Source organism: Passer montanus, unplaced genomic scaffold (assembly GCF_014805655.1).
Source record: "Passer montanus isolate IOZ18808 unplaced genomic scaffold, ASM1480565v1 scaffold162, whole genome shotgun sequence".
Lineage (NCBI taxonomy): Eukaryota > Metazoa > Chordata > Aves > Passeriformes > Passeridae > Passer > Passer montanus.
In genome coordinates this window covers 42,670-57,690 of record NW_024363383.1, presented here as the reverse complement: position 1 = coordinate 57,690, position 15,021 = coordinate 42,670, and the positions used below count along the sequence as shown (strand labels likewise).

The 15,021-nt window shown below is 42.2% G+C and overlaps 1 protein-coding gene across 2 annotated transcripts; it reads right to left on the bottom strand.

Annotated features, from left to right (window-relative positions):
• Window positions 1–163: 163 nt before the first annotated feature.
• MAJIN (membrane anchored junction protein) lies at window positions 164–14,312 on the bottom strand. 2 transcript variants are annotated; one of them, XM_039703358.1, is made up of 11 exons: window positions 14,249–14,312; window positions 13,428–13,552; window positions 13,092–13,137; window positions 11,776–11,851; window positions 9,227–9,352; window positions 7,882–7,913; window positions 6,986–7,095; window positions 4,424–4,478; window positions 1,545–1,617; window positions 1,295–1,439; window positions 164–482 (listed from the first exon to the last, which is right to left on the bottom strand). In XM_039703358.1, the coding sequence occupies exons 2-11, from the start codon at window positions 13,526–13,528 to the stop codon at window positions 437–439; spliced, it is 810 nt and encodes a 269-aa protein (XP_039559292.1). In that variant the 5' UTR covers window positions 13,529–13,552; window positions 14,249–14,312; the 3' UTR covers window positions 164–436. The 2 variants fall into 2 exon arrangements, with proteins under 2 accessions (XP_039559292.1, XP_039559291.1); XM_039703357.1 differs by lacking the exon at window positions 14,249–14,312 and adding an exon at window positions 13,992–14,180.
• Window positions 14,313–15,021: the final 709 nt, after the last annotated feature.

Sequence of the window (15,021 nt, the reverse complement as noted above, 5' to 3'; positions counted from 1 at the left end):
CAAAATGTTTCACTTTGACCTTTGTAAAGCTGTGAAGCATAGTACTGAAGTCCATATAATACTAGAAACCCCTGCTGCTTCTTTGAGGGAAAGAATATCTTCTACATGGGTAAGTCTGATTAAAACAACACACAGTTCCAAATTCATGCTTGTTTTATTAGAATACCACATAATGTGAAATTCACAATTTATGACACTTAAGCATCAAAATCTTAAAGTTTCTTGCTCTATTCCAAAACCTCTAAGATGTGAAGAAAAACCCCACATTGTTCTAACCCAACAAAATGTTACTTTGAAAACATTAGCAAAGTAGAATTTAATTTAAAGCATTTAATAGCTGAGACAAGCAATGTGAAAAGCTGAATTACAGAAGAAATACTGCAACCCAACAGTCATACTACAAATCTACCTTTCCACAACAATTAGTACTTCCAGGTCAGTTTTTTCCACCAAAAAGATGTTGTAGTGGCGAAAAGATGATGCTGGGGAAACAGTAACAACAAGAAGAGCACATTAGACTTAAAATACTTCTCTGAATATTGGGGAAAAAAAAGCTAATTTTCGTCCAACAGAAGGACACAATGCCAGTAAACAACAAAACAAAACAACAAAACAGAGGGAAACTGAAAAAATAGAGGAAACAATGAATAACTTGTGCAGTAATGGTCTGGTCTCAGTCATTAAAGGAACAGCACACATTACAATTAACAAGGAGTATTATTTAAAAAAAAAAAACAACAAACCAAACCAAAACAAAAACCAGCAGCTGCCAATATCCACCTGGTTCTGTGCAGTGATGGATGGCACCCACAGGATCCAGCCTCAGCAGCATGAGAGAACTCCTTTGGCCAGCCAGCAGGTGTCTGAACAGTGACACTGATTTCCATTTAAAATGGTGCCTTTGGGAGTCTAAGTCCAGATTTGCTCAATGGCCAAATAAAGGTCACATGCAGCTTCATGGGACTGAAGATCCATCCAGGAAGACACTGGCACTTCTCAGCTGAGAAAAGCCAAATTGTATAAGGGCTGTGATGGAGGTTTAGTGACCCTCTCTCATCAGGAGTTTTTCCCAAACACAGCTCAGAAGAGAAACATTTAGTGGTAACGCTGCCCCTTAGCATGAGATAAAATGACATACTTTTTTTTTTGCCTTGGGAGACTTTGGTTTAACCACAGAAAAGATGTCTCTATCCTTCAAAATTATGGACAACAACCTGGCAGTGCCAGAATCAGCCTTTGACACAGTCTTGGACAGAGCCAGGACTGCCTCTGCTCATCAGTGTAGGATTAGTACCTTCTCCAGAACTGTGAGAGGCCTCTTCCTTCTGACTTCATGTTTCCTTTTTTTCCTGTTTGGTCCATTTGCTGCAGCAGCTGCACTGCACCCTTGGCCTGACTGGCTACTCTTTTTTGTTCAAGGCCAAATTCCACAGGCCCCCCTATAAGAAACAGCAGCAAGAACAAAACCATAACCTTGCTCTCTACACACTCCCTGCGTATCTAGGGGAATGAAACTCAGTGGAAACCAGGAATTTCTTACTCACAGAAACTCAGTTGGTCACAGTCTTTAGTAAGGGATGCTGGGCTGAACTCAAGCTCATTTGCTTTGGAGGAATTCTAAAAGGAAAAGGAACCCAAGAACTGTTACATAATGCTAAATTCTATTGTACAGAGATTTTTGTTAGCTTGCTTCCTAAAAGTATCAAAAAGCAAGGTCTACGCTCTTTGTTGTGTGGTTTCATTTGGGGATTTTTTATGTTATGATGAGGACTTCACCAAGGTATTTTTACACCTCCTTCATCAGGACATAACATAAAGCTATAATTTATTTAAAAGATTGAAGCATACCAGATAGTGAACTAATAGTAGCTATGGAATAGACAGAGATTTCAAAAAACATGATCAGAAGAATTTTGGGACACGACAGTCACTGGACAATGCAGCCCCTGGACATTCATCCTTCTAAAACGTAGTCCTGGGACACAGACTTAATTTGGAAGGGACAAAAATGAAAAATTCCAGAAGCAAGAGGTGGGCCAGGAATACCCATTAGGAAGGTGATCAACAACACAAAGTACCACACAAAACAAAATAAGCATATAGAAAAACTGCAAAATCAGCAGATAAGCTTCTAAAAGAGAGTAAACCCTAAAACAATGACAGGTCCTAATGGTATTTCCCTTGCACTAATCTCAGAACCATTTAGGTTGGAAAAGCCCTGTAAGATTGAGTCCAGCTGCTAACTGGACACTGCCAATGCTATCACTAAACCATCCCCAAACGCCACATCTAAGCTCAGTTTAACACAAAATTAAAAAACTCTCATAGCCTGAGATCTTTGCAGTTTAGTCTGAGAGCATTAACTAAGTTAGGAAAATTCTCTGGAGCGACAGGCTGAGTCTCTTTCTTTCTTTTGACTCTCACTGGTGTACTGTGTAAGTGGAAAGACGTGCAGGTTTGACCACATTCATCCTGACCAGATGTCACCATCACAGGCCTGGGAGACATTTGGACGACAGCTGAAAATGCAATCCATTGAACAGTCATGTGCCTGTGGCACTTATTGCTCCTCATTCCGAATCCTACATCCCTAAGTCAATCCCACACGTACTACGTAGACAGATTTCCTTCCTGTTTAACGAAAGCCTTCCCATTTTGAGAAGCATTATAAAATACCAGGTGGATTTGAAACCAAAGCCATACACTGTTGATAAACTGAGAAAGAGCCTTGGAAGAACAACCAGAAAAACTCCAATAAAATACAGGATCTACTGACATATTTTTATCCTAAACCTAATCTTTCTTCTCATCCTGAATTAAAAGAAAAAAAAAACCAAACAAAACCCAAATGGAAAGCATGTCACAGAAATATTTGGCTTTTATCTTCTAAAAATGCATGTTAGGAATTAATAAGAGGACTTCTGCCCATGATTTCACACAGTACTTGTGACACCTGCTCTGGTGCTCATCAACAGAACAGTCTGTGTCTAGACAACCCTCTCAGTTTAACAGTGCCTTAACTAATGCAATTTTGAGGACAAGTCATGATGTCACAAGCAGCTGTTCCAGAGAAGGTTCTTCTCACCTGAGTTGGTATTTGCTGAGTTATTTTTGCATCACAGTTACAGTTTACCTGAAAAGTGCTCAAGACATGCCCTCCCACATTAGTTAACACAAGAACTTAAGAGTAACCTCTGCCACCTGTCATACTGTTTCTCAGGGTCCAAGCTGCTAACCTAGAGCTTCAGCATTCAAGGACTCTAATGTCTTGAAAACTGTACAAACAACAGAGGAATTCTGGAGACATTGATTATAGTAAAGTGGAGAATAAAAAAGCATCTTTCAGAAAATTATCCTTATCTCACCAACAGTGTTTGGAGTACCTGAGGAAAGAAGCCAGAGGGCATGTGTAGAGACCTGTCACTTATACTGCAAAGATGAGCAGAGGGGGAAAAAAATGGATACAAATTTTAGAGACAAATAAACCTGCTTGTTTTAGGTAAGTTATTCTTTACTGAATGCTCCCAAGCAGTTACTAGGCAGTCTTCTTCCTATCCTGCAAATCCAACAAACTTGTCGAAAAACCCTGTTCTGAAAGAATGTTTTGGGCTTCCTTTGTGAGCAAACCCAAGAGAAATGTGTTTGCCTCCTTGAAAAAAAACTCTCTTCCAAAAGGTTAGAGAGAGGGAAAAAGCCAGGAAGGTGATAGTGTGGTAGGGATTTGAATTAAATTTAGAATGTGGTATCTAGAAAATATATGAAGTGCATTTGGAAGGATGTGCGACATCCAGGAGGACACGGGTGTTAGGGTGTCACTAAGAGCAGTTCTATCTGAGCAGGCTTGGAGCCTGTGGGCTAGAAGAAAAAGCATCTTCTTCTCCTAACAAGGTCTTTGGAGAACAGAGAGCAACAGCCAATCCCTCTGGAACAATCCTGTAATGAATTTGCCTTCTACTGACATAGTAAGAAAAGGCATGGCACTGTTTCAGAAACAGGGTGATGCCTGCACAGCCATCAGTAGAGAGAGGGACACTGGTGGGGAGTGGCACATGGTCACAACAAAGCCAGCGACAAGATGCCAGCACTCACTGTTGGCCCTTTGTGAAGTTCTCTATAAAGGGGCATGTGAGATGACAGAGGACTGGAGTCCTGGAGAAAAGGCAAGGCATCCCTCAGGCTCACCTCTCAGAGGCTGAGCTTACCCCCGAGCTTGTAGCTTGACAATCAGAAAAGTTTGTGTCATCTCGAAAAAATATAACTCATTCCTTTGCTAAGTCTGGTGAGGAGTCAAAAATGTCAAAAATTATGAGGGTGATGCAGGGAAAAGGGGACAAATTACCTGCAGGTATTTTTATGCTTGCCACTGTAAGGGTCCAGGACTAAATAGGTGCTGTTGTCTCTTTCTGAATATTCTGTAGCTTACCTTTTCAAATCCTTGCTCTGCTTTATTTATGTGGTGAACACAGTCAGCTCCAGTTCTAAAGAAAAGTAAGTAAAAACTGAGTTTGCAAAAAGTCACAAAAAGGAATCAGCCACTCCAACTACTTCACCAGAAACCAGGACTTTAGTAGGACTCTACTCAACAAGATATATATTCCTTAATATATTTTTTATATTATATTATTTATATTATATATATTTTATATTATATTATTATATTAAATATGAGTACAAATATATATTTGTACTCATGTTTCAAAGTCTTCCTTAAAAATGAAAATATGCACTCATTCTGCTTTTCTAAAATGACAAACAAGCAGTTAAAGAGAAAAAGTGTTACATGGAAAGGGGGATGAGCAGATAGCTGAGAAAGCTTGTGAATCCTACAAGGTTACAAGGGCAGGTAGCAAAGAACCACAGAAAGATCTTGCAAGACTTGGTCATGGAGCATTAAAATGCCAGAGGAAACTCCATATGGGGAAGTATGAAGGAATGCATGTTCAGAAAAACCATCTTGGCTTCACTTGAGGTGATCCGAATCACTGGGAGTGCCACTTGGTGATTGTGATTTCTCAACACTCAGTAGCACCCCAAGAAAACCCAAATCCCCCAAGACTTGGGAGCAAAGGAGCTTTTCCAGAAAGAAGACAAAGAGCTGGTCTCATTACAGCAGACACACTCTGTCCTGGGGCAGGGAAGATGCTCAGCCTGAATAAGCTCTTCAGTCTAACAGTGTAACTGGAAAAAAATGACAGAAGGCTTGAAGCTAGTGCTCGCCAATTTGATTTGGAATTCAAGCATACACTTAAGAATTACGGGTTATTCTAATCATAACTGCTGTGGCAAGATTCAGGACCTAGAGAGAACTGCCAGACTGGATCATGAAATAGCCCTTTTTGACCTTGTATTTTATTAATCTACAACTTGTGTCTTTGCCTGAAAGAAATAAAAAAGCATTCTGAATCCTGGGCTCATTCCTCCCTCATATCCAACAGTTGTACTGTGAGTAGAAACAGGCCAGGGGGATAGGGGTGGGATTAAAGGAGTACATTTGCATGAGCAGGAAAATAACTGACTTCAGACTTTGTTAATATCTCTGAATGAAACACACTTGGGAATTGGGCAGGATATAAGGCACCAAGGTAGATGACTGGATATAGTCTGTACATGGGAGGGGAAAGGTAGGCATAAACACTTCTGATCACTGATGGATACAGGACTGTTTGCCACAAACTTGTGAGGATTCAGCATAGGTATATATTTTCTTCTTTTAAAAAAATACACTCTAAGAAGAAAGAAGCCTGCCAGCCTGTAAGTAACACTGGGTATCTGAGAGGTAGTCAAGAACTAACGACAAGGTTAGCAAAGAGCTAGCCATATACCCTCATGTGGAAGGGTGATTCAGCTGAGCTGAGTGATTCACCCTGAGCTGAATTAGGAAGAGCTCTGCCAAACCACTGCCCTCCAAGCAGTGATCTCTCCCCTCTGCTCAAGGCTTCTGAGGCCCCTCAGCCCCAGTCTGGACCAGAAATCCCTGTACCTGACTGAGACTCACAGCAAAGGGTCATATGCAAACATGATGATGGGATTGGCAAATTTTTTTTCAAGTGGAGAAGCTTTGAGAGATGAGGCTGTTTAGTCTGGAGAAAGCTTGGATGGGATCTTACCAATATACACCTGATGGGAGGAAATGAAGAACAGAGAGCCAGGTTCTCCTCAACCCTCTTGTCTTCTGCAGGACAAGAGGCAAAGGGCACAGACTGCGAAACACAAAATTAAATTTGAATACAAGAAAACCCTTTTTTACTAGAACTGTGGTCATACAAGTGGCTGCAAGTGGCTCTCCACAGTTGTGGTGGTTCCACCCTCAGAGTCTACTCAAGACCTGAGGGAACTTGCTTTGGGTGACCCTGCTTGAGCAGGAGGGGTCTGAACTTGATGATATCAAAGGACCTGTCCAACCTCAACCACGTGTAAAATTCAGAGATAGAGATCTACTTGGGAATCACCATGAGAAGTTTAGCTACCAAAGAAACATATGGTGAAGTTGTGTGAGAATACTCATGTATACACACAACATGTGCAATTTCATGAGACTTTAAAGCACTTGGAAAAGAGCAAGTTCCAAGGCATCATGTCATCAGCCTCAAGCCAAGATGGCAGCATTTATCAGCTGGCTTAATGGAGCAGGCTGGGAGGCAGGTGGAAAACTGGTTCCAGTTCTTCCCTTGCTGTCCTGGACTCAGGTGTGCAAGCCAGTGCACTGTTCTAGCCGCTGAGCTATCACCTCACCGAGACTCAAAAAGTGATGTGAACACAGAGGACGTAAACAGGCAGAGCTCTGGTCAATAGTATGGGAACTTGGAAAGTACAGGACCACTTTTTTTCCAATATGAGCAATGATGCTTAGATTCTGTTAGCCATGGAAGAAAAGGAAGAAGGAAAATGGGGTAAAGAATTGCACAGAAATGAAGCATGAAGAAGGTACAAGAGACATTAAAAATATTAATATGTGTCCTGGGAGACTCTTTTGGAGTCAACCTACCCGTCCATACATGACTGTGGGCATGAGGTATCATCTCTGACTTCCACTCTTCTCCTCTTCACTGCTTCTTTCATTGCAGTACTTTCTGACATTTCGTTTCTTCTCCTGACCTTCAAAGCATTGCAAATTTGGTATTGGTAACAATTGATTTTGACTTTTCTATTTTAGAACAAAATTCTTAGTTACATTCATATTTTGCAAAAATTGTTCCTGCTTACACTCTGAAAACAAAAAAAGGAGTCAGGACTAAAACAAGCACTGGGAGGTCAGCCAGAGAATGATGCTGAACAGTTTTAAACAAAGTATTTCTTTCTAGGTTATCCTATTTCCTCCATTTTCAGAGGATTGCCAAGGAATGTAAATAGCAGGATTGCAGAGATAGAAAAAATTCCTTAGTGGAATTTGGACACTTCCTTGGGGGAATTTGGATTATTCTTCATTAATTCACTTCAGACACTTACCTATATTGAAAATAAATCTATCCTGAGCTCTCATTACACAAAAACTTCTCAAATAAGCATAACTTTGCTGTTTATGACACAGTACCTACGGAACTACTTAAATACTCAGCAATATCAACCTCACAGATGAAACCTCACAACCTCCACTGATGAAAACACTGGACAGCTCCCTCAGTCAGGCTTGCAGAAAATCCATTAAACTGAAGGCAGCAGGCTCTTAGGTCCTGATATAGGACTGCTTTCCAAGCCCAGCAGAACTGTCAGAAGAATGCCTCTCCCTTTGGATGGTTCTAGGTGAGAATTCAGTGCCACTTTACACTGCCTAACTCCTAGTGGTAGGAGAACTCTAGCATTGCCTAAAGGCATATATTCTGCTTCTCAAGAATACTTAGAACATAAATTAAACAACAAAACAAAACCAAATGCACAGCTTACAAGCTCATCACTGCCCTTGTTTACTTCTTCACCTGCAACAGAGGTATAAAACTTGGTGAGTATTTAGACTCAACTTTCTTTAACCAATTGAAAAATACATTTTTGCACTGCAATTTCTCCTCCAGGAGCAAGATAAACTACTGTGAAATACTCTGGACCTGCATATGATACAGTGAAATAAAAAATGTTCAAATATAGCTCTTTCTGAACCAGAATTCCTGGCTATGAACACCAGATATCAATGGGATGGGACAATTACTTGTCTTAAAGAAGTCAAAGGCATCTTCAGAAGAGAAGGGCCTGAAGAACAGTTAGCATCTCACTGTGCTTTGAGCACCAGATGGAAGATGCAAGGACATTTGGAACACAGCCTCTGGAGAATACTGTCCAGCTGTAGGATGTATGGGATTCACACGTATTTCTCTGAAGAAAAATCCCCACCAAGAGAAATTTGAGACATAAGTCTGAAAGTAACAGTACCTTACACTGTTCCTAATTTCAGAATATCAATGCCGTATAACTATCTGGATACGGCAATTAAATACTGTAGCAGGTGTGCAGGGAAGTGAGTGAACTGTCCATGGTTAGAAGTCTTTACATACAAACATGGGATGTTCGACAGGAAATGCAAATAGGCAAGACTAAGAAATTACTAGCTGGCCATCTTAAAAAGATCCCACGATCTGCTAGGCAGTCATGAAAGAAAAACAGTAAGTTTTTCCAGAGCCTGATAATCACAACAGGAAACAGTATGAATACTCAGTTTTCACAACAGGGGAGTTTAAATGTAGAGTCCCACAGAGGCCTTAGCTGTGGTTTGAGGTTGTTCAGAGAATTCATAGAAAACCTGGAAAATGACACACTGTTGAGGTGAAAATGTTTGCTAATTATATAAAAGACATTACTACCATGATTACTGTCTTTTTTACAAAAATCCATTATTTCATTAGGAAAATAGCAACAAAGAGTGTGACATTCTATGTCAACAAATGTCGTCATGCACAAGGAAGAAAAACATGTGTCCCATATACAAGGATGTGCTGGCTCCAGCCCACTGACTGACATTAAAAAATGAAGGTTGGGAGCCACTGGGCATAGCTTCATGAAAATACCAGCTACAGAGTTACTGGTGGTTGGAATTTTAGAAAATTTTAGAAAAGCAATATGAGACAATAAGGAACACCCTGTTAAGCACTATTTCAAATTCACAGTACAGGCGTCCCACATGCAGTTTTGCTCTCTCTGATTCAGATACAGTAGGCAAAGGAAAAGAGAAAAGCAAGACATAGACCACAGATGTTTACAGAAATTACCCAAACACATAAAAATAATCACAGTGACTTACCACAAGATACGTTTCGCTGAAATGAGATCAATTCTAGATACAACGTACAAATGTAGGGATAAGGCACAAGATGGACATTCTCATGTTTGAATTTCATCTTTGATACTTGCTCCCATTTACTCAAATCTGAGAAGAATGGTAAGACTTGAAAACATAACACTAACATTTCAAAGGAGCACGAGTCCTGACAATATCTTCTAAAGCTTCAAAAGTTACAGCACACTGCACATGAGCACAAGGGAGCAAAAACAACCTGTTACTATGAACTTGTGAAACTGCACTAGTTACACACTACAGGAAACACTTATCCAGGTTTATTTATCCACACTGTCCCATCAGTCACCCCTATTAATAATGTTCTGTTCCCTTGACTGTGCTTGCCTTCAGTACTCCTGCAAAAAACCATGCCAGGCTCTTCCAAACCTATAAATAAAAAACCCTTCAATAAGTCTTCCTAATTAAAAAGGAATTATTTTAAAATTTTATTTAAAATTAAAAAGTATTTGGATTCATAGAAGCAGCATCATTAAATTTCCTTTACAGTCAAAAATGGGAGGAAAAAAGATAATTAACATCACAACCACCATGGTTACAGCCATTCCTTCATGTGAGTGCAGTTCTGACATCCAGGAGCTTCTACTTGGAAGGTCAAATGGTGCTGGACTTAAGTCTCCTCACACACCTCTGATTTCAGAGAGAAACAGGTAAAATGAATACTGTTAGTCCTCATTTGCTAGCAGAAACTAACATTTCAGGGACAGAAAATGATGAAACATTGATATGATCAGTTCCTTTAAGGACTGAAATTCCCTGATTTTTGGCTTGAGAGACTCATCGCTGGTGATTAATAAAGACACTCTGTCACTCTACAGAGAGGAGCCCAACACACCTGAACTGTAAGACAACTCCTCATGCCAGGCCTGTGAGCTCACAGTTCTCTTCCAGGTCCAGTGCTGGCTAAGCATGTGGATGGACTTACAAGTTCTAGAAATACAAGTTTGTAAACCAAACACTCTTCAACATACAGACAGAACTGGCTGAGATTAAGAGCAAACTAATAATGTTGGTTGGATTGGGTGTCTCCTGTATTATGATGCTCTCGGCTACCTTATCTTCTTGACTCCAACACAAGTAAGTTGCTGTCGTATGTACCTGCTTCAGAGAGAGAAAGAGGACGGCCTCGTTCATCCCTGCTATTAGGAGGCATAATGCAGTCTTCTAAGACAGGAGGGGAACACCTCAGAGGTATTAATTACTCCTGCGCACTCAGAATCACAGGAAATGATGCCAGATCTGATCCAAAAACTGACACACCTTTAGAACCAGAAAATGCTAACATTTAACTGAATTACTTTTCAATAAAAGCCTCAGGAGAGTAACTTCTCAACCTAATACACAACAGCAACTACAACAGAAATATTAACAGTTACCATCTCTTTTATCAAGTTATTGTTGCTTTAAATTAAAAATCTGCAGAATAGGTAGCAGACACGACTAAATTCTTGTGCCATTCCAGTTGCACAAGCCAGAAGAAAGAAAATGGAAGGCCACTTATGCATCCTGATGATAAAACACCTAGAAAGAGGAGGTATCTGTAGTACAGCTGCTAGCTAGAATAATCCAATCTCAAATGCCTCAGCACTTCTGTATCAAAAGTGAAATCCCAGGAAACAACACTTCTCAAAACTTGTGCTTCTATATGACTATGCTATGCAATTGCACACAGCTTTTACAGCACTGCCTGTGGACAGCAGGCCAGACTGACAGTAGCTCAACGCCTCTGCAAACTTTAGGGAAGACAGAAAAGATCTGCTGACTGGTCCCCGAGGAGTGAGAAGCATGAGTGCATTAAGGTGACTATGGCGCCAATGACATTTGCTTCACAATTGTTTCCAGGCTTCAAGGACTGAAGAGGGGACCAGGACAACTGGATGATAATCCTGCAGGCTTTGTGTGTTCAAAAGCCTGCCTTGACTTCCAATTATCTTAGCTCAACTACTGCTTCTTGTAAAGCTCACTCTGTGAAGTACTTTTTGCTTCTCTCAGCCAACTCTGGGCAGACATGAGTACAGACTCACACTTGCTCCCACCCTCCATCACCAAAGGCTCTTGGTGGTTTAACCTTGAGGGACCAAACAAGAACAGCACTGTGAGTTTCCCTGCCCATAAGCCAGCATTGCTGGGCCTGTAAGGAGTGTTTTATGTTCCATGAACCTTTGGGAACAATGCACCAGCTGTGCTTCCGAGCGCATGAGGTGGGCTTCCTGGCACTTTATGTACACCTTTGTTTGCTCTGGCTAAACCTAATCTGGAACCCAGGGCTGCTTAGATGAAAACACTGCAAAACACTCTTATCACATCAGTTCTCTGCTGAAGGCAACACCTGAGGTGCTCACAATACCTTCAGCCAATGTCAAACTGCAAAGATTGAAGTAGTTCTACTCCAGCTAATGATCTGCACACTCCTACACATAAATGTTGACTTATGCTATGCCCAAAGGATACAAGTCATTGAATCTTTTCTTTTATGAGTAGGAAAGAAAGGATACATGGAAAGACAGTGAAGTGGTCTGTAGAAAATGGATGTAAATCATCAAGATTTCCAAGGATTACACGAATCACTTCCTGAAGAGGCCAAAAAATAAACAAAGAAAAAAAATTAAAAACATAGTCACAATTCCACTGTTAAGTACACTTTCAAGACATGGGGAAAAATTAACATTACTTTACAGTTTGCATAAATCATGGAAGACCAGGTTCTACATATTCTGCAATTCCTCGTCCCCTTCTCCCCACTCCCTCCTGCCATTTTAGAGTGCACTGCACTGACAGACTTATAGAAATTTAGGTGAATGAGTACCTTAATCTTGAATTAACATAGAAGAATTACTATGGAAAATGGGGGTGTGCTTTTAATTCAGAAGTTTTAAATTTAAGGCATGTAATTTAATTTTTCCAGCAAAACACACACAGCATTTACCTACTTCTCTTTCTCTGAATATTGATCCAAATCAGTTATAAGCCAACTGCAGTTAAGCCCCAACAAACTCCTCCTCTACAAACACAAAACTTTTTCTAGTAATACCTTTCAACATTTTCAAAACTGAAAAAAAATTGTAGTTCTTCATATCAATTAAAACCAGCACATTTTCTTCAGTAAGGTTTTCAATGCTATTACTGTACTTTGAAGTTTTTTTAGAAATTATGTAATAGGAAGGAGCATTTTTAAGCAGGCAGTATATTTGTTTCAATTTCTTAGTCATGGCAGGGGCCTTCTTCTGGAAAAAGATAACAACACAACTCATCCAGTTTGTGCTTGGACACAAAGCAATGGCATCATTAAAAGAACACCCATTGGCTCCACAGTTGCAAGGAAAGCATGTGCAATTCAGCATTAGATTAGCCTCCATCAAGCCAGCTCACCAGTACTGCCACAGCTCCTGAAAAACCAAGAGGGATTAACAGCTAAGTCAAGCCTGACAACTTGAAAGTGGTGGTCAGTTTTGAGGCTGAGACCAAAATCCTGGGAAAGAGCTCCTGCTAGAATGACTCTGAAGAGGAATCAAAGAGGAATTGAGTGCGACTAGCTCAACAAACAGGAGTTTCCATTTGTCCAATTTTAACAGTCAGTAGCTTCTTTGGAATATTTCAAACAAAAGCATGACTCTTCTACACTAAATGTTGCCTGTTGAGGAACACTTTTCATTTGTGTCTTTTTTTTTATACTCAGACTCTCCATGGAAGTTCCCCATTACTCACACTTGAAATGCTACATTTGACAAAATGTTCTCAGTCCCATAACAAGCATATGGTTTGCTCAGCCTAACATCCATCTGAGGTCCTACGGACCTGCCTCAGCTCCTACCTCCGACTCCTTGGCAGCGCTTTCAGTGAGACCAAAATTGGGAGAGCTGTGAAACAAAGACAGAGTTGGAACCATCCCAGTCAAGACGCAATGAAGCTACATTTCGAGTAAGAGTTTAAACAGCAACAAAACATAATACCCACCAAACAGGAAAAAATACTCGGCAGGTAGATTAATTCCTAATCTATTACTCTTAAAAAACATCCCTTATTCACAAGGATTGTTCCAGGTGAACTTTCTATCCACTTGTGTTTTGTGTTCTAAGGTCCTGTATTAACTCACTGCCACATGCAGCCAACAAACAGCAGGCTGACTTCTTGGCTTTAACACACATACCTGCTGAAGTTGCCATACCGGATTTTAAATTTGTACACATGCCTGCCAGCATGTAGAAATCTTGTTTCAGGCAATGGATAGGTGAATGGTTTCAACGACATCTCTCTCTCTCCCTGAACGCCAGACTAGGAAAGCAGGAAAGTCAAAGGTTAATTCCTAAAACGCCTCACCACATCTCCTTCTGTCCTATGAAAAGATTTGATGCAGTTTTTCTTCCAGGGGACATTTGCAGAGAGAACACTCCTACCAGTCAGCAAGCGGCTGATCTGAGTGTCTCGTTTCAACAGCGCCGTGTTTTTGAGCAAGATCCGAGGACAGACCTGGAGCAGACGGCCACCTCGTCTTCAGCTGCGCTGCCCTGCAACTGTCTCAGGCGAGGTCCCTGAAGCTTTACGGGCCTCGTGCCCCGCGGATGGCAAACCTCCTTCCCCCCCCACCGGACTCCTCCGCAGAGCCGCGTAGGGCCCGCGACCCGCACCGGATGCGAAGTAAGCCCCGGTTGCCGCGGATCCCAGCTACCCCCAAGAGTCCGGCCCGCAAGAACTCGTTGTTCCGCACTCTCACCGCACGTCCCCGGTGCCCCCGGCCGCCGCCGCAGCCACCAGCGGCGAGCAGTGCTCGGCTGCCCCCGGGGTGGGGCGGAGAGCCCCGGCCCGCTGGGGCAAGGCCGTGCCCCGCCGCGGACGCCAGCGCAGAGTCTGGCCTGCCAGAACGCGACATGCCGCCGCCTTTCCAGAGTCGGGGGCCTGAAAGGCCTCCGGACAGCTCCGGCGCCCACCGGCCACCCTCCGCTCCACGTCCACCGGTCCAACTGTGCCCACCAAGCCCTCGCCTCCGGCGGTGCCGAGCCGAGGCTGCGGACTGAGCGGTGCCGAGCACAACCGAACCGAGCCGAACGGAGCCGAACCAATGAGTGCCTAGCCGAACCTAGCGGAGCGCAACCCAACAAAGCCGAATGGAGACGAACGAAGACCAGCCCAGCCGAGCGCAGCCGAGCCCAGCCCAATCCCGCCGGGCCCAGTTGGGCGCAGCTGCAGGTAGGGAGGGGGGCATGGCCGAGAGCGGGTCCGCAGGGCCGGACGTGCTGGTGGGGACGTGCTGGAGTTGGCTGGGCTGCTGGGGTGACATCTCAGATGAGGCAGAGGCACCAGGAGGCTCCAGGGGGCACTAAACCTGCTGGGAGAGGGGCTAGGGATCGATCCTTAGCCACTACATAGCTTCTTTCTTTTCCCTTTCTGACTCACACAGGGTCCCTGCTCCACTTCTGCTGCTTCCTGTTGTCCTCCTTTTATATAGCTGGAACATTTTATATACTGCATCTCTTTAAGAAAGACTGTAATTAAAAGATTTTTCTTTTCCCCACAGTGTTAATATCCATGGACTGTTACAGCATCCCTCACCGTCCAGTCAAGGTGAAGTCCAGTTCCTATAAGCAGCTGGTAAAGACATGATGTAAAGAATAATTCAGCAGCTGCAGAACAATTTTGAATTTATTTTCACTGTCTTTTGGTTTTAAAAAAAAGCAAAATAAGCTTAGGGAGTCAGGAAGTAAATTGATGCGTTGATTTCATGCACAAGCAGAAACTGGTATCTA

Coding starts and splice junctions, on each gene's coding strand:
- MAJIN (XM_039703357.1), bottom strand. CDS start 14,147: ATGTCGCGTTCTGGCAGGCCAGACTCTGCGCTGGCGTCCGCGGCGGGG. Junction 13,553..13,991: donor GGGGGCACCGGGGACGTGCG/GTGAGAGTGCGG, acceptor CTGCTTTCCTAG/TCTGGCGTTCAGGGAGAGAG. Junction 1,440..1,544: donor CTGTGACCAACTGAGTTTCT/GTGAGTAAGAAA, acceptor TGTTTCTTATAG/GGGGGCCTGTGGAATTTGGC.